At 40.0% G+C, this 27,252-nt stretch overlaps 1 protein-coding gene across 1 annotated transcript in view; it reads left to right on the top strand.

Moving 5' to 3' along the window:
- BMP3 (bone morphogenetic protein 3) overlaps positions 1-26,842 on the top strand; it is a 30,393-nt gene extending 3,551 nt beyond the window's left edge. Inside the window, exons 2-3 of the mRNA XM_081583798.1 lie at positions 15,210-16,123; positions 24,144-26,842. Of these exons, the coding sequence (XP_081439924.1) occupies positions 15,210-16,123; positions 24,144-24,335 (1,106 nt within the window). The 3' untranslated portion in view covers positions 24,336-26,842. The remainder of the gene's footprint in view (positions 1-15,209; positions 16,124-24,143) is intronic.
- Positions 26,843-27,252: the final 410 nt, after the last annotated feature.

Here is a 27,252-nt window from a genome sequence, read left to right as displayed (position 1 = left end):
GTGGTCTCCCTCTGATTACCTTCTACTTAAACCATTACTTGATGGTGGGTGGCATTCATCCTAAATACACTTCTGCTAACCCCTTTCTCCTCCCTCAGTGCTATGCAGTTGGTGTGCCAAAACCGTTAAGTTTGGAGTACTCATACATCTTTTTGTGGTGTGTAAGTGTTTATATAAAGATAGGTTTTATCTTTCCCTTTGTAAAAGATAATTTACAAAATTATTGATGACAGAGAAGTTTGGCTTTAGAAAAACACACCATCTCGAAGGAAGACAAGAGGGACATGAAATCAGCTTTTATTTTCGTCTTAGTTTAAGTTGTCCTTGGCTTCTACGTAATGAAAGAAGAATATTTTGCATGAGGTTTTCTCCTGGCTTGATCCTTGAAGATACATACTTTGGGTTCATTAGTTTCTCATCATTTCCATAGTCACTTAATCTTATTTTTCTTAATCATAAATTTAACCTCTTTAGGGAAAGTGATTAACGCACAGATGTTCTTATTAGGAAACTATCATTATTTTAATTTATGACACATAACTACAAAAGATTGCATTTCAGTGGATTTATGTCACCTTTAAAGAAAAATGACACAGACTTTATAGACAGAAAGAAAAGAAAGTTGAGAAAAGTCAGACCCCAAAGTGAATATTTTCCTTCAGTGAAAAAGGGGAGAGTCTTTCCTACTGTAACCAAAAATCTTTAAAAATGAAGAATTATAATGTGACATGTTTCTGAAGTGCAAGGCTAAAATATAAGGCTTTAGAAAGGATGTAGTGAAGGGCTGAACAATCATTCTAATAGGAGTCAGTTTTGTAAAATGCATGGGCTGGTGGGGAAGCATCATTTTTGGTGGGTTTGATGGCAAGGGGCTATTACAACATTATTAAAACAGAGTTACCTAGAAATTTCTGGCACCTAGAAACTAGGCTTGAAATTAAAGAATACTTAGATTATCTGATGGTTTTATTCAGAGGACAATAGTACATCTGGAGAGGGGTAACTGGATATGCAGCTGCTTTGAATTATACTCTACTTTGAATACATGATAGCCCTTAATGAAGTTTTTACTATAATAATCAAGACAGCTTTACAATCTCTGACATTTAAAAATCCATAATGTCATGAATTCTAGATTATCTATGCTAATGGAAAAGAAAAAGAGTGTTACATTAAAAATAATTTAAATTTATCTCTTTAGTATGATTAGACACATTCAGAGAGACCAGGAGAACATGAGGGTCAATGAAAAAAGTCCCCTAAGTAGATAATTCACTCAGGGAATATTTGTACATTAAAACTACATACATAATTGAGAATATATTAAAAGGGTTACAGAAATTTTATCTAAGCAGTGGAAGTTTACAAGCATTTGATTGACCCAGTTCAGGTTTTTCTAAAAATTAGCTAGAGATGTGAATGTCAGACCTGATCTTAAACATTTTGGAATTACACAATTTCATGTTTGGAAGAGGCTATAAAGAAAGGAAGCCCAAACTTTTATTTAAATGGAAGAAGAAATGGACATCATGATATATTTGCCAGACAAGTTTTCAAACATACTGAGCTCATCTCAAAATTTCTAATCATCTTATCTGATTTTCTAGGAGAAGATTTTGTAAAAGAGGATATTTAAAAGTTGTTAAAAGATGTTACATAAAATCGCATTACATGATCAAGTAAGTTTGGGAAAAGTTATCAGTTTACTTTGGGAACTTTCAAGGCCTTTAAATGCTCATGAACCCTCTTAAGAGTGGATCACTTTCTCCTCATGAGAGCACTTCAGAGAATTGTGGTTCTGAGACATCTATCTGGGGAAACACTGGTTCAGATTCTTCCTAATTTCTCAAGAAAGAAGATACGCAAAATTCAGCTGAATATTATGACTGAACATTATCTCATTTCTCATTTGTTTACTCAGGATATTTACTTACACTGTTAGTTTTTGGACTTGAGTCCAGTTGGCATTGTACAGTTAGCCCTCCATATCCCTGGGTACCAGGGATCCAACTACAGATTAAAAATATTCACAGGGAAAAATTTCAGAAATTTCCTGAAAGCAGAACTTGATTTTGCTGAATAATAAATACTCTAGAGATGATTTAAAGTATACAGGAGCATGTATGTAGATTATGTGCAGATACAATGCCATTTAATTTAAGGGACTTAAACATCTGTGGATTTTGGTATCTGCAGGGGTCCTGCAACCAGTTCTCTGAGAATACCAAGGGCCAACTGGACCATCTTCCTGATTTCATGTTTTAAATTTCTCTGAATGTAATTTTAGAGACTCTGTCATTAAATTTTATTTTGCCTGCTTTTATGAATTCTCCTTCATTATTTTCTTCTATAGGATTAGTATTTATTATTTTACATCAATCTGTTATTATTCTTTTAAAAGAAAACCTTTATTTGTGGAAAAATTCACTAGAGATCATACTCATCACTTTGTTAATGTTTTATCATCATCAATCCCTTGGTTATAGATACCTGTCAAAGCCCTTAAATAATCCCATTGTTTGTTGTATTTATTAGATATAATAAAACTTATACCTATCAAAAAGCCTAATGAAAATTATTGAGAAATTTTGTATATGCTATTCAGGATTTTTCTGCCCTAATATCAGAACTTTTCTCCTAAAATTGATGGTTTTCCTATCCATTAAATATGTATATCCTAGGCTTCCCAGATGGCGCTAGTGGTAAACAACCACCTTCCAAACAGGAGACATGGGAGCCGCAGGTTCAATCCTTGGGTCTGGGAGATCCCCTGGAGAAAGGCATGGCAACCCACTCCAGTATTCTTGCCTGGAGAATCCCATGGACCCAGGAGCCTGTCAGGCTATGTAGTCCATGAGGTCGCACAAAGTCTCGGACATGACTGAAGCGATTTAGCACAGCACAGCACAGAAATCAGTATCTTGATAACTTTATTTCAGTGGTATGATGGAAAGAAGCTTGGCTTCATAAATAGTTTCTATTTGAACTTTCCTATGCCAAGTTTCAATTCAGAGTGAATTTTTATGATTGTGTTCCTAAGCCATGAAAATAGAATTTTGTAATGGAAACAGTGACATAGTATTAATCAAGTGACACAAGTTTACCAGGGTAATATCTACTTTGGAGCATAGTAAACCATGGCAGTGTGACCGAAGAGCCCTCACCTATGGAATATACTTAGAAATCCATAAAGCCACTAGTCTAGTAATATGTTAGTAGTGGTTGTGTCCTAGGATATTGGTACCTAAAGCACTCTTGGTAACACACATTTTCAGGGATGATATTAAAGGCATGAATGTCTCTTTATTTGTCTAAAACGTCCACATGTAAGTCATAAAGCCAATTGACTATGGTGTTTTATTGAATCCTACAGTAATCTACCTTCCTTTACGATCTATTGTTTCTTGGCAGTAGAACCACAGTAACGCAATGCCTTGGTTTTGCTTGGGCATTATAAATAAAATGTTTGGACAAACTGATCCTACTATATTTCCAACTTCAGTATGTTCTTACTTTACTGAGTGAGTAAATATTAAACATGACTTTAAATATTATAGTGAGTAAATGTTAAATGTTCCTTTTATAAAATAATTGTATCCAATAGCTTTAGTAATGAGAGATTTTCTGCCCAGTCCTCTGATTCAAAGTTAAAACTACTGAGGCCCAACATGATCTTATTTGCTTTTCCTGCCAAGAAAAAATTTAATTGCATGGAATTAATCTAAAGACTGAATGGAATATAACTGCTGACTTTAGGTATGGGTTAAGATAAATGGTTTTCAAGAAGAGAAGCGATTCCTAGAGAATCTAGGATTAAGAGCATTAAGAGATCTAAATGGTAATCTTGGCTGCATTGCTAATTAATAAAGTCATCTAATATTTCCAGGCCTAATTTCATCATCTATCAAATGGGTTAAGTCATATCTACTGTGCTAGTCTCACAGAAAGATGGTGAAATGTAGTTGAAAAAAATTGAATGAGAAAATGCATTTGGAAGTCCCATGTAAATGAGATAGTCTTAATACTTTGAGACACTGTCTTTCTCTCGCTCCCCACAAAACCTTAAACTTACCTAACACAGTAATACCATGCAGTTGTTTGTGGCACAAAGGATATATCTGGATAGCAATGTAAACATGAAGAGGTTGTAGTCCTCTTGTAATACAATCTATGCCAAATTTCCATTCAAGCAATTACTGGTTCTGTCCTGACCTTGGTGGCTTCATGGAGCAGAGTTGCACCTTTTTATAGTGATTTCTTGAAGTTAGTTTTTCTCAAAGTATGATCCCTGAGTTAGCAGCATCAACATCACCCAGGGAACTTATTAGAAATCCTCCAGTCCACCCAACCATCTGAATGATACTCTGAGGGTGGGCACAGAAACCTCGGTTTTCACAAGCCAGCAAGGTGATTCTGACACATGTCTGAGACATTGCTCTAAACTCAACATCCCTGGAGTTTTGAATATCTTATAACTGGTGTCTGAAATTCAGGATTGATTAACCTTCTAGTTCTGTTCTCATCTGGCAGTTTTAGTGGGTCTTTCCCTGGACAAATGGTTTATTAATTTACATAAGGGTAAGTTTCTTTCACTTTGGATGGTATATTAATGTTTTTATGATAGCTTTACCCTGGGGAGGAGTTCAGAAGTAAGTTAATAAAGATGTCTAACCCTTCTTTCCCAGCTGCATGATTTGGGAGCTAGTAGATTTGCTAGAAAATGGGTGATAGGGCAGGGGTCAAGTTTCTGGAGGGCAAATAGCATATTTCATTTCAAGCTTGTATTTTGAGAGTCTGGCATAGGTGGCCACACAGTAGACACTCAGAAAACATTTCAGTTGAGCCCAATTAGGTGTTCAGGGGACTAGGTTCTTACCTAGTACGCTAGGTACGCTATCAGCCAGGCAACAGATGCTTTAAAAATAACTGAAAGAAATTTCAGTTTAAGAGTTTCCCCTAAGACATTTTACCATGAAGATGTGGGACAAAGCCATTCTATTTTATACACTGTTCTAGTAATGTTTTTCTCCTGATGAAGTGAAACTCAATAGGATACTTATCCCCCAGAAGGCCTCTGGCTGACTTTGGGAACTTAAATTTTTTTTCACTTTGGTGTGAAGTAGGAAACACTCAAGAAGCTGGTAAGTTTGCACTATGGCTCATTCATTGTTAAATATTTTTAAATATTTTTCAGGATACCAATGCTCCAGACCACGCAAAGTGCTAGGAGTTCAAAGATTTATCTGGACAAGGGTCTGCCCTCGGAGAGCTCATAGTCTAGGAATGCCCTTGGGTGGAGGGTAAGGGTAGATAAACTGATTAGTGAACATTTTGCTCTTCTAGAAAAACATACATTATATCATCTTTGGCCGTGTTTTACTTTGGACATAGAGGATGGTTGTTTTGAGATCCCATAAAACTCAGTCATTTGACTGGAACTCTGCAAGAAAAACAACATTCTGACCGTGTTCTATTTAGAATCTCTCCATCTCTTGATGCCGGGAAACTGAAGGTGGCATAGAGGAACTGTAGCCTTGGAGCCATAATCGACAGACAGTATTCAACCCGTGACTATGAGCATATACAGCCCTGTCCTAGGCACCCCGGCATTTCTAGCAGCTGTGCTTTGTTTGGAGAGAGGGATGGGAAAAAAAAGAGTTGTTCTTAGTTACATATTTTCTGTATGACTAAAATGTTTTCGCTGCTTCCTGGGGATTTAACTAATCATCAAGATTTCATTTAGTCTATTTGTTTTAAAATCAGACTTTACATAGAAAGCTTTCCATTGTACATTCTATTTCCCTTTGAAAACGTTCTGTGTGGGCCAGCACGAAGGTGACCTCCCACTCCCCACGCCCCGGGCACCACCTCGACTCCTCTCTAAGAGGAACTGAACTGTCACAATAGTACGGCTGGTCCCAGGTCTTAGTTTCTTTGCAGAGTCCTGGGTTTCTTGAGGAGCAGGTGCTTTCTTTTCAGATAAAAACAGAAATAAATGTTCTGCCTTTATCTAATAACCAGACCCCCCCCCCAAAAAATTTTCTTATATAGGTAATAGAAGACCTGGGTTCCTCTGCAAAATCAGTGCTCACTGGCTGGCTGACTTTTATGGTCCTTCATTTTCACATTTCTACAATGAATGTGTATGCGTGCGTGCTAAGTCGCTTCAGTTGTGTCCGACTCTGCAACCCTGTGGATGGTAGCCCACCAGGCTCCTCTGTCCATGAGATTCTCCAGGCGAGAATACTGGAGTGGGTTGCTACACCCTCCTCCAGGAGATCCTCTCGATCCAGGGATTGAACCCGAGTTTCCTACATCTCCTACACTGCAGGCAGATTCTTTATTGCTGATCCTCAGGGGAAGCCCTCTACAATGAATAGGTTGGACTAAATCTGTTTATTCGTATAAGAAGTATTTACTGAGCACTACTTAAGAGTTAAGCCCCACGCTTGGGGCTGAAGAGTCTGATATAATTACTACAGAGCTTTGTCTTTAAGGAACTTAGGGTCTTAGGAAGAAATAACAATATGATGAAAATAGTAATGGAGCAGGGTCTGAATGAAAGGAATAGGTTGTAAAAAGCTTGCCTCTGCTTTGCCTTAAAAACGGAATCTGTGTCACCAAGGAGAACTAGGCTGGATGAAGGCATTTCAGGGAGAAGTGGCAAAGTCCTAACAGTTGTCCAAAAAAAAAACACAAACAAACAGTATGGCTTGTTCTAAAACTCACCTGACTTCTAAGCCCCTTTCCAATTCACAGGTATGATGACTCTGGAATTCAGAATATTATGTCAATGGCACATTCTAAGCAGACCATGGGAGAAGTACGTTCAGCAGGGAAAAGCCAAGCTTATGCTAGCGCTCAGCAAACAGTAAGAAAACAGCACCACCTATTGGTAGTTATATTTTGACATCAAAAACATTCCCTCGGAAAGAGCTGAAATTAAAGCCTATTGTAGTTCCTTGCAGGGGATCTAAGAGGTTATCTAGTTCAACTTTCACACCTTCCCTACTATAAAGAGATCCTTCAGTAAGTCTTGAATTATGGTCATTTCTCTTCTGTCTGCCTGGCCCCATAGAAGGGTCTCACCATCAGTCTACACACTTAGACAGTCATTATTTACCTTAACCTGGATTCTGCCTCCATGCAGCTATCACCTTTAGACCTAATTCTCATCTTTGACACTGACAAGAAAAACTCTGATCTCTCTATGGCCCCTCGAGTATTTGTAAACAATTCTTAAGTCATTGGTTAAAGTTTTTTTGTTTTTTTTTTCTTTCCTCCAGAGCAGGTATTCTCTAACTCAAATGTGTAAGAAATAACTTTAAGACTGACATCTAGGTTACTTTCCTAGCTACTTTCTTTTATGTTAATAAACTAGTTAAAGTTAGAGCACCCAGAATAAGCATGCAATTGTAGATATGAGTGAACTGGTGTGGCACACAGTTAATGTTCTCTAGTACCTGAAGACTACAGAGCGCAGCCTGAAAATACATAAACCACTGTTCTGTAAGCTGATAACACTTGCCACTGGTTTTAATAATATTATTATTATATTTTGCTCTTATTAATCAGAAAGTATGCTTCCATTTTCGAATTCATTGATTCCAAATAGGTGAGTATCAGAATATTTCAGAAGAATGGAAAAAGTGAACAGGAAAGCATTTTCCATTCACTGATATGCCAACATAGACATCTTTTTCACAGACAAATCTGTGCTTTGCATGGTGAAGAGAGAGAAGTCTATTGCAGAACTCCTGCTCTTAAGTATAGGAAAAGATACTTTTTTGAACAGTTAAATTAATATAAAATCGAAAAAGACATGAGAGTAATGGAACAGATATTATTAGCATATATTTCAGCCTTCAGGGAAGTATTTGTTGACTTGTTTTGGGGAAGAGAGCATTGACTTGTATGGAAATGAAATGCTTTAAATTCAGAGAAGACAAAAATAAAGTATGGGATAAAGAAATCAAGGAATAGTTTGTGAAATGGTGGAGATTTACTGTTTTAAAAAAGGTGGGGAGGAGGGAAATCTAGGATAGGCAGAGCTAATGTTTTCCTTCACCTGGGTGGGAATGGCAAAGGCTTTGAGTGCCAGGGGTCATATAATGCTGTTAGTTAGGAGCTAAATGTCAATTGGCCATTCCTTTTCTTTTAAAAAAAATTTTTTTTAATTTTAAAATTTTTCTAAAATTTTTTTTTAAATTTTTTCTGGCTGTTCTGAGTCTTGGTTATGGCACACGGACTTTCTGTAATTGCACAGGAGGTCTCTAGTGGTGTGAAGCTTTAGTTGCCCTGCAGCATGTGGTAGCGCCCCTACCAGGGATCGAACCCACGTCCCCTGCATTGAAAGCCAGAGTCTTCTTTTTTTTTTTTTAAAGAAGGCAAATTCTTAACCATTGGACCACCAGGGAAGTCCCTATCTATTCCTTTTCTGAATTTAGACAGCTGATATGTCTGTAAGGACTTCGAATAGCTAGGTTAATTTGGGATTTTTTTTATAAGTCTCCATTTAAAACATTGGAAATATTGCTTATGCAAAAGCTTCCAGATATCCAGCACCACAGATGACTACAGTGTGCTCCTCTTATCGCCTCCCCAACAATCCCTTTTGCCCTCATTCTTTTTTTCTTTTTCACTGAAGTATAGTTAATTTGGGCTTCCCCATGCCTTAGCAGTAAAGAATCTGCCTGCCAACGCAGGAGAGACGGTTTGATCTCTGGGTCAGGATGATCCCTGGAGAAGAAAATGGCAACCCACTCAAGTGTTCTTGCCTGGAAATTCCCATGGACAGAGGAGCCTGCCAGGCTGCAGTCCATGGGGTCACAAGCAATGGGACAAGACTGAGCGACTAACCACAGAAATATGTCCTTAATAAAGGAAGGTGTGTTGCTTTCCAAGAAAATAATCTCTTGCCCAACTTACATTTTGGTTTGCATGTTCATGTTTAGCAAATTCCTAATTCTTCCCTGCATTTGGAAAAAAAAAATGCCGTTTTTCTTTCCTTGTGGACCACATGACCACAAAAATGGTGGTCATTCCACTGTCCAGGAGAAATTTACTTTGAACCGCAAATGTGAGCCACATATGCAATTTAAAATTTTTAGTAGCCTCATTAAAAATATGAAAAACAAATGGTGAGATTAATTTCAATAATATATTACATTTTAAATGTTCTACACCCACACCAGCAAGCCATACTCAAACACCAAAAGGGTGTCTGAGAATTCAACTGAATTCTGACACTATCTACCTAAAGAGAGCATCCACATTCCATAGATAAAGGGCTCAGTCCTCCAAGACTGTCCTCCACTTCAGATGCCAGTCCCAAACCCAGATTGTTTCCTGTGCTTATGACCTACCTGTGTTTATGGCTACAGATTGGAAGTTCCCACAACCTCCTCCCTGGGTTTGATTAATTTGCTAGAGAGGTTCACATACCTCAGGAAATGCAGTTAATCACTAGATTCCCACTTTAGTATAGGATTCAGCTCAGGAACAGCCAGGTGAAAGATGCACAGGGCAAGGTAGAGGAAGGGCTTGGGGATTCCATGCTGTCACCAGGAGCATCATTTTCCCCAGTCTCCACATGTTCACCAACCCAGAAGCTTCCAAACCTTCTTTTTGGTATTTTTTATATTTGTATGGAGGCTTCATTATGTAGTCATGGCTGATTAAGTCATTAGCCATTGGTGACTAATTTAATTTCCAGCTCCTCTCCCCACCCAGACATCTGGGGTTAAGGGTGAGACTGAAAATGCCAAACCCCTAATCACAGGGTTAAGTTCCCAGGCCACCGACTCCCATTCTTTGTGGGTCTTCAGTTGCTCAGTTGCATCTGACTCTTTGAGACCCCATGGACTGCAGCCCACCAGGCCTCTGTTCATGGAATTTCCCAGGCAAGAATACAAAGTGGGTTGCCATTTCCTTCTCCAGGGGATCTTCCCAACCCAGGAATGGAATCCCTGTCACCTGCATTGGCAGGCAGATTCTTTACCACTGAGTTACCTGGGAAGCCCAGATTAGTTGGCCTCCAAAATCACCCCATTAGCATAAAACAGACACTTTATGGCTCTCATCACTTAGACAGTTCCAAAGGTTTTAGGAATTCTGGCCCTGAAACAGAGACAAAGACCAAATACATATTTCTTGGTATGCTGCTGCTGCTGCTGCTAAGACACTTCAGTCATGTCCGACTCTTAGTGACCCCATGGACTGCAGCCTACCAGCCTCCTCCATCCATGGGATTTTCCAGGCAAGAGTACTGGAGTGGGGTGCCATTGCCTTCTCCGATTTCTTGGTATAAATCACAATGGTCACAATATTTAGCCCAGTGTTTCCAAATGGTACGATTTCAACACGTGATCAATGTAAAATATTCGTTTGATATTTTATACTCATTTTTGTGCTAAGGGCTCGAAACTAAGTGTGTGTTTTACACTTACAGCACATCTGAATTCAAACTTAAGTGCCTACTTGGACATTGCTGTTCTAGTTAGCTAACATTCATTGAATTTTGTCCTATATGTTGTATACATTACCTACACTCTTTCAATTAATTCTCAGAGCAACTCTGCTGATACTATTGGGCTCATTTTACAGGTAAGTAAACTAAGACTTGAAGAGTTTAGATAATTTGCCTGAGCACAGCTCTTGGGCATGGTGGTGCTAGTGGTGGATTAATCACTAAAGTCATGTCCAACTCTTGTGACCCCATGAACTGTAACCCACCAGGTTCCTCTGTCCATGGGATTATCAGGCAAGAATACTAGAGTGGGTTGCCATTTTTCTCCAGGGGATCTTCCCAACCCAGGGATCAAACCCTTGTCGCCTGCCTTGCTAGGCAGATTCTTTACCTACTGAGCCACCGTGGTAGGGCTGAGCCTGGGCCATAGGGCTCTGATTTCAAAGGAAGGCGATGAATTAAAATTAAAGCCATCAGAAGAGGTATATGGTAGGTTATGAGACACTCATGCTGCTGCTGCTGCTGCTGCTACTAAGTCGCTTCAGTCGTGTCCGACTCTGTGCGACCCCATAGACGGCAGCCCACCAGGCTCCGCCATCCCTGGGATGCTCCAGGCAAGAATACTGGAGTGGGTTGCCATTTCCTTCTCCAGTGCATGAAAGGGAAAAGTGAAAGTGAAGTCGCTCAGTCGTGTCCGACTCTCAGCGACCCCATGGACTGCAGCCTACCAGGCTCCTCCGTCCATGGGATTTTCCAGGCAAGAGTACTGGAGTGGGGTGCCATTGCCTTCTCCAGAGACACTCATGAGATGATATCAAAGGTTAGACTCAAGGTGGAGGCCGGTTAACTGCAGGACACAAAGTGTTTGTAAGAAGGAAATATTTTGAAGCCAAATGTAGAGGGAAAGGGCAAGACTGGTTTCCCCAGTAAGACACCACCCCCCACATCCCTCAGAGTTCATTTCCTCACTCCAGTGTGTTCCTTTGGCAACCATCCGATTGCCACATACTTAGAAGAGAGTGACTTCTTTTCCTTCCATTTTAACTTCCATTTGGGTAAAAGTATATGCTCTGGTAACTGGTATAAATCAGAGCTAGAGTCTGAACAAGGCTGATGCCATGGCTTTCTAATAAAGGTCTATAAAATATTATGCTGGTGTCATGGATTATACAAACCTTCACAAATGGAAGTTTCCCCCTTTTCCTTCACACCATGTTTGAAAGGAGTGAGAAATGTGTCCCAAATGCACTTCCCCTGTACTTGGGGACTCAATGAATGCATTTTAACTTTCCGATCTTGCTAAAATATTTTGTTTTTACTGAAATATGTTTCTGATCAATAACATAATTTCACAATTGCACATATGTTTCCGAAACAAATCTGTATATGAAACAAGTGTGTGGAAGAGGGTTCAATCTCTGGTGCCCCATCCCAGGACTGGGGATTCTTGAGTGTAACTTCAGCTTTACCATTAGCTCATGAGATGATCTCAAGAGCAGGAACCAGCTTCTGTCCCTGCTAATCAGTCACCCATTCTGTTACTCCTCATTTCTGCATTTGAAAAATTGGAAATACAGTTGCTTAGTTTCAATAATTTCATCGAGCTCTAGAGAAGCAATTCCCCTCTTAAATTCATGTGATGTCATAAGCTTTATTTTTTTATTTTATTAAAATTTATTTATGTATTTGGCTGCATCAGGTCTTAGTTGAGCTCACGGGATCTTCGTTGTATCATGTAGGATCTTTCCTTGTGGCACTAGGGCTCCAGAGCACAGGCTGCTCAGTAGATAACAGAGTGCAGGCTTAGTTGCTCCATGGCATGTGGGATCTTATTTCTCTGACAAGGGATCGAACCTACCTCCCCTGCATTGCAAGGTGGATTCCTAACCACTGGACCACCAGGGAAGCCCCTAATCCCATAAACTTTAGACAAGCTCCACAAACAGCATTATCTTCATGACACTTTCAAATGCATGACTCAGTTTTTTTTTTCAGATACATTATCTGAAGATAGAGCTATATGGTCTTGCTTACCCACCCTCATCCTGCACCCTTAATTTTGTAAGGCAGATAGAAAGTATAATCCCCAATTTATGGTTAATATCAGCACTTATAATAATAATAATAATAATAATTTATACTTAAGAAACACTTTCTGGACCCTTTGTGAATTGATTTACACACATCTCACTTAATTCTGATTGAATGCATGCTAAGTCAATTCAGTCGCATGGGACTCTTTTGCAACCCTATGGACTGTAGCCCACCAGACTTCTCTATCCAAGGAATTCTCCAGGCAAGGATATTGGAGTGGGTTACCATGCCCTCTTCCAGGGTATCTTCCTAACCCAGGGATTGAACCTATGTCTCTTATGTCTCCTGCTTTGGCAAGCAGGTTCTTTATCACTCGTACCACCTGGGAAGCCCTTAATTCTGATGACAGGACTATTATTCCATTTAATGAATGAGAACACTCACTTGCCCAGTTACACAGTTAATAAGTGGCTGAGCCAGAACTTGAATCAATGTGAACTTACTTCCACTGATGCTTGTAACCAGGAGGCTGGACACTGCTTCAGATAAGACACTATTATGACACTGTACCAGATTTATAGGAATAGTTTTTGGTAGTCTCATTAAGAGAGGTCAGTGCTCTCAGATCTCATACCACTAAGTTTATGATTTGCATTTCAGTAAAGGAAAGAGAATATTAGTAAATACGGCTGATCCTTGCTTTCATCTTTACTCAGTTTGTAAAATTACTCCTGTTATCTTTTGTTTAGCTGAAATGGAAATTACATAATTTAAACATAACTATTTTTAAGTAAATAGCTCAGGAACATTTGGTAGTTTCACAATGTTAGGCAATCACCAAGTTTATCTAGTTGTAAAATATTCTGTTATCCCAAAGAAAAACCCCCTACCCATTAAGCACTTTCTCCACATTACTCCCTCCCCTCAGCCCCTGGCAAACACCAGTCTGCATTCTGTCTCACTGGATTTACCTTTTTGGGATATTTCACATAAATGGAATCATACAACATGAGACGTTTATGTCTGACTTCTTTCATTTAGCACAAGGTTAATATTTTCAAGGTTCATCCACACTATATGATGTGTCAACCCCTTATTCCTCTTTATTGCTGAATAATATTCCATTATATGACTATATCACAATTCAGTTCAGTTCAGTTGCTCAGTCGTGTCTGACTCTTTGCGACCCCGTGGACTGCAGCACTCCAGGCCTCCCTGTCCATCACCAACTCCCAGAGTTTACTCAAATTCATGCCCATTGAGTCAGTGATGCCATCCAACCATCTCATCCTCTGTCGTCCCCTTCTCTTCCTGCCTTCAATCTTTCCCAGCATCAGGGTCTTTTCAAATGAGTCAGCTCTTGGCATCAGGTGGCCAAGATATTGGAGTTTCAGCTTCAACATCAGTCCTTCCAATGAATATTCAGGACTGATCTCCTTTAGGATGGACTGGTTGGATCTTCTTGCAGATAATATCACATTTATTTATCCATTAATCCATTGATGGACATTGAGTTGTTTCTGCCTTTTGGCTGTTGTGGAGAGTAGTGCTGTTATAAACATGTGTATACATGTATTTATTTGAATACCTGTTTTCAATTCTTTGGGGTTTATACCTGGAGTATTGTGGGGTCATGTGCCATTTCTGTGTTGAACTTTTTGAGGAATTGTCAAGCTGTTTCCCACAACAGCTGAACCATTTTACATTCCAACCAGCAATGTAAAAGTGTTCCAATTTCTCCACATCCTAACACTTGCTATTTTGTTGTTTATTATTATAAATGTCAAATGTGTGTCAAATGGTACCTCATGGAGGTTTTGATTTACATTTTTCTGGTGACTAATGATATTGAGCATCTTTTCCTGTGCTTGTTGGCTGTTTGTATGTCTTCTTTGGAGAAATGTCTGTTTGAATCCTTTGGTCATTTTTTTATTGGTTTGTTTGTCTACTTGTTGTTGAGTTGTAAGAGTTATTTTTATATTCTGGATGCTATGCTGTGCTTAGTCACTCAGTCACGTCCAACTCTGCGGCCTCATGGACTGTATGTAGCCTGCCGGGCTTCTCTGTCCATAAGAATTCTCCAGGCAAGAATACAGGAGTGGGTTGCATGCCCTTCTCCAGGGGATCTTCCCAACCCAGAGACTGAACTCAGGTCTCCTGCATTACAGGCAGATTCTTTATCATCTGAGCCACCAGGGAAGCCCAAGAATACTGGAGTGGGTAGCCTATCCCTTCTCCACGGGATCTTCCCAACCCAGGAATGGAACTGGGGTCTCCTGAATTGCAGGCAGATTCCTTACCAGCTGACCTATCAGGAAAGCCCATCCTGGATCCTAGGTTTTATTATATATTATATATGATTTGAAAATATTTTCTCCATTCTGCAGGTTGTACAAACTTTCTTGATAACATCTTTTGATGCACATAATTTGAGATTTTTATGAATTTTATCCAGTTTATCTGTTTTATCAATTTATCTATTCTTTATTTCTCTTATTTTTTTACTTGCACTTTGAGTGTCATATGTAAGAACCGACTATCAAATCCAAAGCCATGAAGATTTTACTCCTATATTTTCTTCTAAGAATTTTATGATTTTAGTGCTTATATTTAGGTCATTCATTTATTTTGAGTTAATCTTTGTATATGATGTGAAGTAGAGAGTCCTGTTTACTCCTGTTTACTTCCTTTTTTTTTCCCTTCCTAGGAACCCTTGAAAACAAGGAACTGCATATTTTTAACCTGACTTCTCTAACTAAGTCAGAAAACATTTTATCTGCCACACTGTATTTCTATATCAGAGAGCTGATAAATATCAGCCTGAGTTGTTCTGTGTCCCAGGAATGCTCACATGATGCCCAGAGGAAACACATTCAGATTGACCTCTCTGCATGGATCCTCAAATCCAATGGAAACCAAAGTCAACTCCTGGGTCATCTTTCAGTAGATGGAGGGAAACCTCATCGAGACTTTGTGTCCTGGCTGTCGAAAGATATCACCCAACTTTTGAGGAAAGCCAAGGAAAACGAGGAGTTTCTCATAGGATTTAACATTACTACCAAAGGACACCAGCTGCCAAAGAAGATGACACCCAGTCCTGAGCCTTATATCTTGGTGTATGCCAATGATGCTGCCATTTCTGAGCCGGAGAGTGTGGTGTCAAGCTTACAAGGACACCGGAATTTCCCCACTGGAGCTGTGCCCAAACTGGACAGCCACAGCAGGGCTGCCCTTTCTATTGAACGGAGAAGGAGGAAGCGCTCTACAGGGGTCCTTCTGCCCCTGCAGAACAATGAGCTTCCTGGGGCAGAATATCAGTACAAGGAGGATGCGGTATGGGAGGAGAGGAAGCCTTACAAGACTCTTCAGACTCAGCCCCCCGACAAGAGTAAGAACAAAAAGAAACAGAGAAAGGGACCTCAACAGAAGAGCCAGACGCTCCAGTTTGATGAACAGACCCTGAAGAAGGCAAGAAGAAAGCAATGGATCGAACCCCGGAATTGTGCCAGACGGTACCTTAAAGTGGACTTCGCAGATATTGGCTGGAGCGAATGGATTATCTCCCCCAAGTCCTTCGATGCCTATTACTGCTCCGGAGCGTGCCAGTTCCCCATGCCAAAGGTAGCCATTGTTTTTTGTTCTGTCCTTCCCATTTCCATAGCATGGAAAGACCCAAATTGAATGTGTGTTTTCATTTACAAAATCCATCTGGACCTTTATTTATTGCATTCTAAAGTGTAATAGGTAACATGTTATGTTTAGTTTTTCTTTACTGGTTGTTGAAGTAATATGAAGTCAATATTGGTATGAAGAAGGATATGAGAAAACAATGTATGCGTAAAACATGTTTTTTGCACTGCTTCCAAACACAGTGTGTATTCAGCTATATGATCACATGTGAATTTATGCCTGTCCGCAACAAGGAAGCCCCCAGTGGTAGGAGGCTGACCTTTGAGGGGGTATTTAGGGAATGAGTGAATGTCATGAGAGCAAAAGGAAGGACTAATCGGATTGATGTCCTGATACAGAACATTTTTGATAGTCTCTTGTGAGATGAATTGTTGTCATGGGGGTTAGAATCAGGGTTGGGCTAGGAAAACTTGTCTCATGAAATCCACCAGATGCTTATTTCATTTGCTTCCCTGATAAATATCAAAATTGGAGTCAGAATAGGGCACAATGACTCTGTCAACTTCTAAGACTCATTTTAACCGCTTAGAGCTAATCCATGGCTCTTCTAAAATCAATAGGGACTGAACCTTTAACCTATCAGTACTCAGTATCCTGACAAATATATTCTCAGAAGCCTCCCCAATCCAACCTCTGTCCTGCACAGCAAGTCCAAGTGACTGTACTCTTTGAATTTAGAATTAATAAAACATATTGGTGCCCCCCTGGCCTTCAGTTAAGCTTATTGCTACACTTCCATTCTTAGCCCATAACAATTTGAATCTCTGTTATACAGTGAAAAGTGATCCTGGCAATAGAATTCAGAGGATAAATACGAGTGTTTTTTTGTTGTTGTTGTTTTGTTTTTGTTTTTTGCAAAACTTGACATGAATCAAGTTCTGCTATTGTATGTTAATGGAGAAAAACCCTTTGCCACGAAAAGTGACCAACTTCTGCCTATAGGTCTTTAAAGGAGCATGTTCATGTTACAGGTTTGTGATCACTGGAATGCTAAAGGTAACACACACATAAAGCAGAAGGTCGACTAAGCGAGGCCAGATCAGCCTCAGGGCCAAGAACTTGATTGAAATCCCATTTTCCTGTTAGGATGTCTCAGAAGGATAAGCTTTCTACATTTTCTAGACCTTGTGGATTCCAGGTTTTGTCAACCCAAATAAAAGTAGAGACTGTAGACATTTATAATGATATAAACATCCTTATCTTGTCTAAAGATTATAAAGGACATTTTATTGATCAATAGAAACTTGATCAAACTGGGACAGCATTTAAAACCCACAACAAAGATGCCAAGAATAACAGGCAGTAATGGATCTTTATTCTACAGTGTGGCTTGCTTTGTGGCACTGAGAGGCAGAAATGGATTCAAAATATCTCTAAACTTAGGATGACTGATTTTAAGTGGGTCTCTGAGTCTTCCAAATAATTCCTCTCTCTCCTAAACTGTGAATGTTTTTTCTAGGTTGCCTGAGGAAGTTTTCCTCTTTCCTCTTGACTCCAGATTTTAGGACCCAGAAAGCCATGATCACGTGGAGATATTCAGTCAGTTAGCTGACCTGGGTTGGTCTCCATAATTGCCCCAATTTGCCTCTCCCATCTGTTATGGCTCTGCTTGTTTTTCCTGTTCAAAAACCTTGCTGCTGCTTCCATAGATCTTCATCATAGTCCTCAGTGATCTAAGGAATAACAATTTAAAAACATATGAGGGATAAGTTAAGAATGCTGCTGCTACTGCTAGGTCACTTCAGTCATGTCCGACTCTGTGCGACCCTATGGACAGCAGCCCACCAGGCTCCTCTGTCCACAGGATTTTCTAGGCAAGAATACTGGAGTGGGTTGCCATTTCCTTCTCCAAAGTTAAAAATATAACAGATAAATTTAAGGAAAGAAGTATGTTAGTGTAACAGGATGATTAAAGAGTACCTGCTTGATCATATGGAGAAGGCAATGGCAACCCACTCCAGTATTCTTGCCTGGAAAATCCCATGGACGGAGGAGCCTGGTAGGCTGCAGTCTATGGGGTCGCTAAGAGTCGGACACGACTGAGTGACTTCGCTTTCACTTTTCACTTTCATGTACTGGAGAAGGAAGTGGCAACCCACTCCAGTGTTCTTGCCTGGAGAATCCCAGGGATGGGGGACCCTGGTGGGCTGCCGTCTATGGAGTCGCACAGAGTTGGACACGACTAAAGCGACTTAGCAGCAGCAACAGCAGATTGATCATAGCTGGATTTCTTAACCTTAAGGTGCCTGCAGATTGCCTGGGGATCTTGTTAATTTGTAGGTTCTGATCCAGCAGTTTCTAGGGCAGAGCCCAAGATTTGGCGTATCTAACAAGCCTCTAGATGTTACTGATGCTGTTGGTCTGCAAACCATCCTTTGAGTTGTTGAATCCTTTTGGCTTAAAACTTGGCTCCACTTCTTACCCATGGTGGTTTTGAGATGGGGAAGTTCTTCTAACTTTCTATATGTTAGTTTTCTCATCTTTGAAACAGGTACTGGGGTAAATAAAAATATCACAGTATCCGCATTATAAAAATGATGGGAAAATGAGATCATAGAGTACCTTGTGCTGAGTAGACACTCAATGAATTTTTGCCATTATTAATGGCCATGGCTGAGACTGAGGAGAATAGAAAACCCAATGTAGGAAACTGGAAAAAAACACAGGAATAGGGATCAAAAGAATAAAAATTGTGTGACTTCTCCGGTGATGCAGTGGTTAAGAGTCTGTGATTCCAATGCAGGGAGCATGGGTTCAGTTCCTCCTTGGGGAACTAAGATCCCACATGCTGTGCAGCATGATCAAATAGATAAAATGAAATAAAACTTTAAAAAAGAATAAAAGGTATAAGACAAGGATAAGTTTTGTAAATGTTTCTTATCCCTTTTTAAATGTCACAAGGCTTTAAATAGGATTCTCCCTTCAGCCCAATCGTTCATAAGATCTTTGGTGGGTAATAGAATCAAGAGAGCATCCATTATATAACTGAACACGTGATGCTGTGCTTAGTCGCTCGGTCGTGTCCGACTCTCTATGTGACCCCATGGACTGTAGCCCACCAGGCTCCTCTGTCCATGGGATTCTCCAGGCAAGAATATTGGAGTGAGTTGCCATGCCCTCTTCTAGGGGATCTCCCTGGCCCGGGGATCGAACCCAGGTCTCCCACATTGCAGGCAGATTCTTTACCATCTGAGCCACCAGAGAAGCCCATGATAGTACTTGTCAAACCTTGGAATGGCATTCAAACCACGGGGAGATGTAACAGGGATAAGGGTGGAGTCTTCTCTCCCAGTTGGAGATTTCCTTTTGCCGAGTTTCGAGTGGAAGTCTGGCTGTGACATGGCCATCTCAGTCTTTCATCACCTTGTGTGGACCTGCTTAACTTTTGAAGCTTTCTACTGATTCCCTGTAAGCCTTACAGGCTTTGTGTCTTTCAAGTGGTACAGTCAGCAAAATGATGGGAAGCTTGAAGTGGTATGACGCTGTGACATCACTGTTGCTGTTATCAGCCCAGTGTCCAGCATGGTAACCAGAGTCAACCATTCAAACAAAAATATAGTTTTTGAACCACAGAGGAAGATAAGGCCTCTGACCAGATCAGTACAAATGCATGTGGAATAAGTGAGACGCCAAAGACCTTTCAGACTATAGATACACATTCTGCCCCAGAGAAAAGTTCTCCCAAGCCAGACTCCTCGGCTGGCCCTCTTTCCTTCTGGCCTCCCCAGTGAGAGCCTGACTCTCTAGAGCCGGGCTCTTCATCTGCAAAAGTCGACAACCTGTCTGTAATTCAGAACAGCTGTGTTCTGCCTTTCCCAAATTCCAGGCTTTGCCCTTTCCCTGATTCCAATTAGATAGTTTCTAGGCTATCACACCCATGTGGGCTGGACTGGGAGAGCATGGAGCAAAGCCCCATGGCCCGAGTCAGGAATGAAGGCTCAGAGCTGATGACATTCTCTCCCCTGCTAATGCACTTGTAATCGAATTCAACCCGAGGACATCACCCGCCGCTTGGCAGGTGAGGGCCTGAGCAAGGCAGATTTCATTCACAGCCACGCCAGCTTGGATTTTTCTGATTTCTAGCCCTTACAGCCAATCTGTTCCCCCAGGGAGAGACCCCTGGCACTCTGCCATGAGATGAAAAATACCCATATAGCTGTAGCCAAGTCTTAGACCTTGGCCTCCCCTCACCACCAGAGATGGAAAACAGAGATTTCAAATGAAAATGATTGAGCCATTGTTGCTGACAAGAGGTCCAAGGGAACCAATCAAGGATTGGAGGAGGGAAGGTATTTTTGCATGGAGTGATGCAAAGGTTGGGAACAGCAAAGACAAAGAATTATGGAGCAAAGAAGCTAAACACTTTGAACCAAGCATCCTGTCTAAACAAGAAATTCACATGGAATGAGTTCAAAATGATGCAGCCTCAATTAATGTCCTGAGGTTTCCAATTTCAATCTCTGATCATGAAGATGAACTCTAAAAATCCTAAATCTTGATGTATTGAGTTACCTAAGCAAAAAGAAAAAAAAAAAAGACCTAAATAGATGCCGATGCCCTGTTTCACCCGCATTAAAAAGTGAGACAGGGGAAGAAGAGGGCTTCCCAGATGGCTCAGTGGTAAAGAATCTGCCTGCTAATGCAAGAGACAGAGGAGACATGGGTTCAATCCCTCTGGTCGGGAGGATCCCCTGGAGGAGGAAATGGCAACCCACTCCAGTATTTTTGCCTGGAGAATCACATGGACAGAGGAGCCTGCTGGACTACAGTCCATGGGGTTGTGAAGAGTCAGACACGACTGAGCAACTGAGAGTGCGCGGGGAGGAAAAAAACACAGGTTTGCATTTGTCATCACTAGGTTTCTTAAGCTGCTGTGAAGCGAGACCTGAGAAACATAATCGGAATGCAAAAACAAATGGAAATGATAGACTGGCAAATGTACCACATTAGCAAATGATCACATGGATCTTTTGTGCATGGCTTAATTATTCCTGGTCATTATTCCAGCTTGATTTCACAGTGAGAAAGAAAGGGGACAACTCCCTAGAAAACTGAGAGGTTCCTGATAAAACACACCGCCAACACTCAAGGGCTTGCTGGATTCCAGTGAGCCCACCAGAAACTGCTCATTTGTGAGTTAGAGCTTTAAAACAGGACAGGAATTTTCCTAGGGAACACCCATGAATATTTTCCATATCTGTGCTGGGTCATTAGCTCAGAGCCTTTTATTTTTGTTGATGGGAATTATTTCCACAGAAATAGGTGCAATGGAGGGTATGTTATTATTTATAAGTATTTCATCCATTTGGCAAGTATTTATTCAGTGCCTAGAGAGCCTGCTCTGCTCCAAGCACCGAGGACAAGCAGTGCACAGCAGGATTTATGGATCAAGTCCTTGCCTACTTAAATATATGAAAATTAAATTGTATAGGAGTCAGTAAAACAGTAACAAAATATTGTCAGAAAATCTATGGCTTTTAAAAAATCCTTTGGGGTGTTATCATATGCCGTTTGGATGACTGAATTTAAAAATAAATCCATAGAGAAAAGTGGATGGCTGCAAAAGTTTTCTTAAGAAATCACCTGATACTGATGAAATAGCAAACAGTGGCCACTGGTACAGTGGCTATAGTACAATTGGAGTTTGTCAATTACATGCATAGTGTTGATGCCACAGGACATAGGAGATGCGTAATAGAACAGAGACTTCTTATCCTTAAGGGGAGAAAATACCTTTCTTTGCAAAGTTAATTAATTGCAAGTTAATTACTCTTTTTAACATACACTTAAAGTCTCCAGGAAAAAAAGAGTAGATAAAGGAGCTGGCCATCATCAATACTAACTTCAAGGTAATTTGTGCCTGTTAGCAATCATGTTGAAGTCTAATGCATAGAATTTTTTTTTCACTAAAATTGAAAGATGAGATGAGACAAATCGGCTTTTCCTTTTTCCTGCCCCCCACCCCCAGTCCTATTATTTTTTAACAGTGTGCCAACTTTCTACTTATTTGCTTCTCCTTTGGCTTATGTGTACTCTTAACCTTTCAACATGTTTAGTTTCCCATACTGGGAGTTTTAGGTGTATAAAGTTAGAATACCAGTTCACCGGGGGCTGAGGTGCCTCTGAAATGTGGCTCAAAATCTTGACATTCAAAAGTCAGCGTTTTGGCTTAAATCCCACTCCTGAATTGACATGTGATCTCTGGCAAGTTACCAAAGACCTGTTTCTAAATTTTTTCTAATGGATTTCATCTGCTTAAAAGAGACATCAGGGAGAACTGATGTTGAAAAGTGTGGCATTGCTCAGGAAGAAGGTCTTACCACTCTGGCAATACCTAAACATTCTGGGCTTGGAAAAGTGACTGTTCTTCAGTGCTGAGCCGAGCTAGATAGGGCTCTCTAAATAAAACCAGACATCTCTCATGTATGGTAATGGTCCCATTTGGCATTGCTTGGGAACAGATTTTACTCACTCAGGCTTCTTTGGTCAAACTTCTGACAGCCATAAGATAACCTCAGGCCCCCTGGATTATCCCTAGGGGATATGCCCCAGGTTTTCTAGAAGACTCAAATGCTACAGCATTAATGTCTGTACCCATGGAGCAACAGTGACCCCCAGTGGCCAACAGTGTAGTCCTCTTAGTCAGCATCCATTCATCCAGGTGGTAACTATTAAATAAATCAATGCCTCTAGACATTGGGGACGTCCCAGGTGGTGCTAGTGGTAAAGAACCCGCATGCCAATGCAGGAGACATAAAGAGAGATGGGTTTGATCCCTGGATGAGGAAGATCTTGCATGAAGAATCCCTTGGACAGAGGAGCCCGGCGAGCTATAGCCCATAAGGTCGCAAAGAGTTGGACAAGACTAAAGTAACTTAGCACGCACTTGACATGTTTGTGTTATTTTCAAAACAAAATATAAATGTCACTATAGCAGTGGCAAAAATCTATGTTAAGTTGGTGCTTGTTAAGCGTTCTTTGTGAGTAGCTCAGGATCAAATTGTTTCTCTTGCAATCCTGTTATCGAAAACACCCTTCGTTCAGTCACTCAGTCGTGTCCGACTCTTTGTGACCCCATGGACTGCAGCACACCAGGCATCCCTGTCCATCACCAACTCCTGCAGCCTGCTCAAACTCATGTCCATACAGTCTGTGATGCCATCCAACCATCTCATCCTCTGTCGTCCCCTTCTCCTCCTGCCTTCAATCTTTCCCAGCATCAGAGTCTTTTCCAGTGAGTCAGTTCTTCTCATCAGGTGGCCCAAAGTATTGGAGCTTCAGCATCAGTCCTTCCCATTAATATTCAGGACTGATTTTCTTTAGGATTGACTGGTCTGAAAATATCCTAGGATGTACTAATCCCCTGTTTGAGGACGAAATCATTTTTAATTAAATGATTCCTGCTTAGAAAACCGGATTCGAGTTCTCACTGTCCATGTCTATATGACTTTATATGTGTCATTTAAGCTTTTTAAGTCTATTTCTCTATCTATAAAATGTAAGAAATGGTGGTTATGTGGTAAGGATTAGAAATACTACACAGAACATGCCTGGCACCTGAAAAAAAGTCGAAGTGTTAGTCACTCAGTCATGTCTGACTCTTTGCAACCCCGTAAACTGTAGCCTGCCAGGCTCCTTTGTCCATGGAATTCTCCAGGCAAGAATACTGGAGTGGTTTGCCATTCCCTTCTCCAGAGGATCTTCCCGACCTAGAGATTGAGCCCAGGTCTCCTGCATCGCAGGCGAATTCTTTACCAATCAGTCTGAGTAAGCACTTAGTCAATGACAACCGTTTTGGTTATGGTGATATTGGAGATTGGGCTGAATGTGTGATGATGCCGAGGGCTTTATTAATTTGTTGAACCAAATCCATCATATATATATTTTTAGTGGGGGCTGGAGAGGGGAAAAGCCATTCCACCTAACCTGTTTTCTCCCTTTTCTTTCCTAGTCTTTGAAGCCATCAAATCATGCTACCATCCAGAGTATAGTGAGAGCCGTGGGGGTCGTTCCTGGAATTCCCGAGCCCTGCTGTGTGCCAGAAAAGATGTCCTCACTCAGTATCTTATTCTTTGATGAAAATAAGAATGTGGTACTTAAAGTATATCCAAACATGACAGTAGAGTCCTGTGCTTGCAGATAACCTGGTGAAGAACTCATCTGGATGCTTAACTCAATCATTAGTTTATTTTTATGGACTTTTTTTGCACTGCCAATGCATTTCATTTCAAAAGATTTTTCAGTAGTCAAAGGTGAATGAGCAAATAGACTGATGATTTCCACCAAGGAGAACTGGACTGTATTTGTTTCTGAATGTAACTCAATGCAAGATTTTAGTAAATATGGACATCTTTTTCTTTAAAAAAAATAATTACACAAGAAAAACAATCACTAAAACTGTTTTTAGAACTGTTAGAGAACACACTGATTTATTTTTGTAATGGTCTTTGAAAATAGATTGGAAACAAACAATAGCTTATCATTGATCTCTGCTCACAGAAATAGAATAATTTCATATTTTAAAGCAGGCTTCTTGCCTTAGATTCCTTAGCAACTTAGCAAATAATTCAATCAGCTTTGATGTTTATCTGAAATTTGTGGAGACTATTGTTTACCTGTGTTTTCCTTTACAGATCCTTGTGTGACTAGCTTAGTGGAGGATGTGTGTTGAGTGTCAGTGTGTATGGATGTGAACACATTCCCAGGGACGTGTGCCCTCTTTTGGAAGATTGGCTTAACATGATTTTATAATTCAGTCTGCATGGGATTCTTGCTTTTTTCATTTCATGTTCTGACAAGCGTCATTCAATTATGAGAAGTTTAGCAAAATGGTTAGAGTGATCCAAGAGGGTATGCAAGAGTTACCACTTTACTCAGCCACTTATTTGGAAATATTGATGTTTTCATTTCAGGGCCCTCACAAGAAAGGCAACCAGCAACCCAATTTTCAAAAACCCAGGCTAATTATTCTTCTGTATCTCTCTTCCACAAGTGCTTTCATTTGTTCTATGAAATTGAACTTAAACATGCAATTAAGTGTTTAATTCTCTTGATATGCCTTTGCTTCCTATAAAGTAATCAATAGATACCAAGGCTCAGAAGATGGACTGTTGGAGATTTCTTTAAGTGACCAATCTAATCACAATCACAAGTCCACATCCTTGTTCACCTATGTCCATGTCCAGACACTTTTTCACGTTGATCGTGGCTTTTGGTTCAGACACAGAATCTATTCTTAAGTAAAGTTCACTAAAAATTATCCAGCAAGAAAGGGAGTTCAATCTATACATTTATTGTTTTTCTTTTTTTCCCATTTCTATTTGTCATAAATATCTCCTCTCACACTTTTGCCCTTGAGAAATTGTTTCAAAATTCTTTTCCTCACTATATTTATGTGTGTGACAGAATGTTTTCAGGCCATGGATTGTTGTTGACGTTCTCTCTGTGGTTAATTCTTATCTAAGTTCAGTCTGACCTGATTAGAATCAACTAAGCCATTTCAGAGGCTGTGAAGTTATCAGAAGACACAGAAAACATGGAGTTTTGTTCTGCCTCTGCCTATAGTTACCTGTGGTAGTTAGTAACTTAATGTTAACTAAGCATCTACTTTGTGAAAGACATGTGTTAAGTCTCTTCACTGGTGAAGATAAAGGGGCAGACTTGTTAAGCTGGAAGGTCCTTCTGCCACTGAAATTTTGGGTTTATAGTAGTTGTTATGTCACACATATCTTCCTTGAATGGATGGTAATAATAGAGCTAAAAGCCTACAAGTATGGCTGTTCATAAACCAAAGGCAGAAACATCCTGTTCTTCTGTGTTTGCCAATATGGCATTCCCTGCCATTTAAATAGTATTTCTGTCTTATTGGAAACCCATTAAAAAGAGTACCATGAAAAGCCGCTCTTTGACACTTTGGGAATGTGTGTTGACTCCATGAATGAAGAACACCTGTGCTAAATGATGAAAGAAGTTCTGGTACTTGAGTTGCTATGGTTTCTTCTAGTGCATTTTTTGTTCTGGTAGCATACAGACTGGAGAAGGCAACGGCAACTCACTCCAGTACTCTTGCCTGGAAAATCCCATGGATGGAGGAGCCTGGTAGGCTGTAGTCCATGGGGTCGCTAAGAGTTGGACACGACTGAGCGACTTCACTTTCACTTTTCATTTTCATTCGTTGGAGAAGGAAATGGCAACCCACTCCAGTGTTCTTGCCTGGAGAATCCCAGGGACAGGGGAGCCTGGTGGGCTGCCATCTATGGGGTCACACAGAGTCGGACATGACTGAAGTGACTTAGCAGCAGCAGCAGCAGCAGCAGCATACAGATTCAAAATGAGATAAGGGATGAAATTATTTTCTACTAAATGTTATCAAAACTTTGAAACATAGTTATATAATAGAAGTGACCCTGTGTGTGGCTGCTCTATCCTGGTCATGATCTTTCCATAAATATAACTTTTATTTCATTGGTAGATTGGGTGAAATTCTTAATTTAGTTTGTTCTAGAGATGTATCTACCAAAATCTCTTAATAATTCCCATTTTTCTTTCTCAGCCTTCTTCTCTCCAGATGTCTGTCAGTTACCTTTAAATTAAATTTAAATTGATGCTCACTTGTTATAAATTAAATTCTATAATGGCCAAAAAAAAAAATCTCTACATAATAACTATTTCCAATTTTGACGCAATTGATATGACAAAATTAGAACAGTGAAAGTCATTGGATTGGCTCTAAGCAATCAAAATAGCTTTTGACTAGTAGTTATTTTTCAGCAAGCTTGTAACCATTATTAATTATCTCCTGCATTGAAGCCATATTATGGCATAAATGGGAAAAAATTTAGTTCCCCAAAATAAAGGAAAATTACTTTTTAGGGGTTTGAAACAGAGTTTGAAGTAAATGAGTTAATATTTTAAGTAATAAAAATTTACATGAAATAGTTGGAAAATTGAGTGACTATGTCACAATTTGTTAGGTACTAATGTCTGTATAATTACTATATAAACTTTTTATAAATCTCCTGATTTAAAATGACATTAATGAGAAGAGAAATTGCATTTAT

Source organism: Giraffa tippelskirchi, chromosome 1 (assembly GCF_054371585.1).
Source record: "Giraffa tippelskirchi isolate mGirTip1 chromosome 1, T2T-mGirTip1v1.2.pri, whole genome shotgun sequence".
Taxonomy (NCBI): domain Eukaryota; kingdom Metazoa; phylum Chordata; class Mammalia; order Artiodactyla; family Giraffidae; genus Giraffa; species Giraffa tippelskirchi.
Note: the sequence above shows the minus strand (reverse complement) of the source record. Positions and strands in the feature narration are given on the sequence as shown.